The following is a 3809-nucleotide window of genomic DNA, read 5'->3' on the forward strand; positions in this document are numbered from 1 at the left end:
CAGTGCTGGCCACGGGTCCTCCCTGTGCGTGACACCCATGCTGTGCCACCCTGTGTTTCAGTTGATGTGGGTCTGTTTGCCAAGGGCATTACACCTCTCACTATGACATAATGCTTTGAAAAGATAGTTAGAAATGGAATTTTATCTCAAACCAAAACTTTCCCCAATACATAAAAAAAGGTAAAAATTATCTATGGATTTGATTACATGTGCATATGCATGCCCATAGCCATTTCCATGTTTTGAGAATTTTTTTTCAAATGCCTAAGTGATACATGAATAATTTCTCCTTGTTGAAATACACAGGTGAGAATTATTTTGTCTCTGCTTGCCTTCTCTAGGCTTCCATTGTTTTCAGTTTGGTATTTATAAACTGTTTTCATCCCATTTTCATTCAGCTAGGATTTTTGTGCCATATGTCAGGCCAGGAATATAAAGAAACATAGCCTCCACTCCTCTGTACCTTCAAAGAGCTCTCTCCTTAAGATAGGAGAAAGACATGCACACTGGTGTAACCTGGTGGAAGTCTGCGACAGATGGTCAGAGAGACCACAGAACTTGCTTTAGATCCAGCATTGAAGGAGATCTGGAAAGAGAGGGAATGGAGTGGGGCAGGAGTTTAATAAGAGGAAAAATTCTAACACATGGATGTTGGAAATTTTCAGGTTCCAGGGTCAGTTTGGGTTAAAGTATAATTTGTGGAAAACAGTGTTTGAAAATAAGAGTTTGGATTAGTGTCAAAAGCCATGCATTTGACTCGTACCTGTAAATCCCACCACTTGGAATGTGGCAGCGAGAGGATCCCTAATTCAGACACAGAGTATGCTTGAGGCCACCCCAGGCTTTTGTCTCCAAAGGTGGGAAAAAGTCTGATTTCATGTCATAACTGTTGTCCTCAGTGGACGGTGTTATTAGCAAACATTCTTAGGTTTGAGGGTTTGGTCTCCAAAGCTGGGGAGAGCCCTTAGGGCTGCACACTGGTGGTCGGTCTGGCTGGCATTACTGTCCAATGTGACTGTAGCCCAATCACTGCATGCACTTGCTTGTATCCGGTGGTCACCAAGAGATGCAGCGGGACAGGCAAGGGAGGTGACTGATGCAGTGCTGTGGAGCAGCCCTTCCGCAGCCTCCTATGCAGAGGGCATGGGCAATAATTACGATGGCAGGGCGCTTTGCACAGTACGGTTTGAACTATACCAGAGCAGTAGGCATGGGCTTCACTGTCTCTGGGAAACCCAGTTGTGTGGACCAACTTCCTCTGTGTTGTGTTGAAATCCCAAGTGTGCTGGGTTTCTAGATTTTTTTCTTATAGAACCAAAAATTTGGATTTCAGCATGAAATCCCTGATTTTAAAATGCTTCTATAAAAACAAACCAAACCCTAAACAAATATGACGCTTGCTGCGTCGATAGTGCCAGCTTCAGTGATGGTGGTGGATGTTGGTCATCTGACTTTCGTAAAAATATTTTACCACACAGTCAGGCAGTGATGGCTCGTACCTTTAATCCCAGCACTTGGGAGGCAGAGACAGGTGGATCTCTGAGTTCGAGGCCAGCCTGGTCTACAGTGTGAATTCCAGGACAGGCTCCAAAGCTACAGAGAAACCCTGTCTAGAAAAACCAAGAAAAAAATTGTACCTCACAAAAGCACTTATTCTTTTCTGATCAACCATTTCTTGCTATATATAAGTCATCTTAATACTCTATAGACTGAGTTTTATCTACTTATTTCTCACAAGACTGTAGGTTAACTGAGTAGTTATTTGGCCTTCTCCAACTCATTCATGTTTCTGTGGCTTAAGCTGGTAGCACTGTTGATCTCGGCCGGACTCTTATCAGAAGCTTGAGAGGTGGCTCTCTGGAGTGCCCTCCCGTAGATCTCTCCTGCAGTCTTGCCCAGCAGTTTCAGCCTTACTCACATGGCTGATGGTAGGCAGAGTGGAATCAGTCATGCATCTTGAAGCTTAGGCATGCATCTAGCATCCTGGCATTTCTGTAACATTGTGCGTTAGCAAAAACAGGTGACGAAGCCAGTTCAGACGGAGGATGAAGAAATACTCTGCATCCTTAATGGAGGAACTGCAGTGCCACTTGAGTACAGGCAGGGGTAAATGGGAGTCTTACTGTTAAATTATTAAAGATTATGTACTTAATGGAACAGGTAAAGATACCGTTGTTTTTCCTTTAGACAAACGGATCCAGGTGTACATGAGAAGCCTGCTCTGTCTTTCAAGCACTCATAAGAGCCTGCCTCCTGTGCCACTGGGCCTTGATGTCATTCAGCAGGAGCTGGAAGTGCTTGGCTGTCAATTCACAAACATCGTGAATCTCAACAAACAGGTGTATGGACCAATCTATGCAAATATATTCCGAAAGCTGCTCTTGAGGGATGAAGCTGTGGGGAAGACGGACGCTTCACTGCCAACCAACTGATGTGAAGCTGGTGCACTGTCCTGTCCTCATTTCTACCAACGGCATATATCCAGTGCTGTCCCCAGAGCAGTGTTGGACTGAACTTGTGTAGTCTGGTAACATCGGCATCACGGAAGGGCCACATAGCCATAGACTCTTTTGTGTATCGTTTCCAAGTTAAGGCAGACAGGTTTAATGAAGAAAAGTACTTTGTAATGACTTACACCACCTATATAATACTGGTGTTTTCTTACACATTTATACTGAGTATTTCTATGTGGCTCGTTCACTCAACCTAAAAGGAGTTGTTTTTGTTTATATACTTGATTATACTGCAGTTGCCTGCAGGGATACAATGTGCAAACATTTAAAAAGTATATTGAAAATGAAGGGCATTCTTCTTCTTCTTTTTTTTTTAAGTGGCAAAATAAATTTGTGTCTCGAGTCTGGATTTAGCCAAGTCCATTTATTAGGATTTTAATCATAGCCCTTGGTGTGTTTATTTGGTTTTCACTTAAATGTTCGTTCCTACTTTTGAGGCTTTCATAACATGAATGTTCTGTAATAAAAACTTTATTAAGCAGCTGACATGGTCCTCTTTCCATTTTTTTGCTGCTGAAACATGTATTGCTCGTGTTAATTATATCTTAAAATGCTGAAAATGATTTCAGGACAATCAGGAAGTTTTCTAACTTCCCTTGGGCTCTCAGAATGGAATACTGAGCATTTGTTTCTTTTTCCTGCTTTGTTTTTTCTTTTTAGACAGAGTGTCACTCCGTAGCCTTGGCTGGCCTGGAATTGAATATGTATACAGACTGGCTTTGGGTTTACAGAGGTCTGGGATTAAAGCTGCCCTGGGCTCTTGTACTAGCTCTGCCAGGCTGTGCTGCTCCTCAGAGCCTTCCACCCATGGCATCGCTTTGTTCCCTCAGTTAACGAGCTCCTCGGGAGCATCCACGGGTATCACGTCAGCAGCAGAAATACTAAAACTGACCCATAGATTAGCGTAGCCCCTACACGAGGAGGATGTGAGAATTCCTGAGGTGCCCTACACTGTCAAAGCACAGTAGGCCAGATTTAATAAATCCCGTATCTTCCCCTCTCACACAGAATGTGTCTACAGTGAAGATATGGAAGGAGGATGATTTAATGAATCCAAGAGGAAGGGAACTGTGGGAGGTGGGCGTGGAGAATGACGGAATAATGGGAACATGTGATCAAAGTATATTACATACCTGGAAAATGTTATAATGAGCCAGGTGTGGTGGTTCAATCTGTATAGTTCTAGCAGTCAGCAGGCCAGGCGAAGGATCCCAAATTCAAAGCTAGCCTACGCTATAGAAACTGTCTTAAATGTCATAATGAGACCATTATTTAGTATAATTAATATATATTAAA

At 43.0% G+C, this 3809-nt stretch overlaps 1 protein-coding gene across 2 annotated transcripts in view; it reads left to right on the forward strand.

The window, feature by feature from the left end:
* Tcp11l2 (t-complex 11 like 2) overlaps positions 1 to 2997 on the forward strand; it is a 21477-nt gene extending 18480 nt beyond the window's left edge. For both annotated transcript variants that reach the window (XM_005358243.1, XM_026784597.1), the window contains exon 9: positions 2188 to 2997. In XM_005358243.1, the coding sequence (XP_005358300.1) occupies positions 2188 to 2432 (245 nt within the window). In that variant the 3' untranslated portion in view covers positions 2433 to 2997. The remainder of the gene's footprint in view (positions 1 to 2187) is intronic.
* The last annotated feature ends 812 nt before the right edge of the window (positions 2998 to 3809 follow it).

The sequence above is a fragment of the Microtus ochrogaster genome, chromosome 24, assembly GCF_000317375.1.
Source record: "Microtus ochrogaster isolate Prairie Vole_2 chromosome 24, MicOch1.0, whole genome shotgun sequence".
Taxonomy (NCBI): domain Eukaryota; kingdom Metazoa; phylum Chordata; class Mammalia; order Rodentia; family Cricetidae; genus Microtus; species Microtus ochrogaster.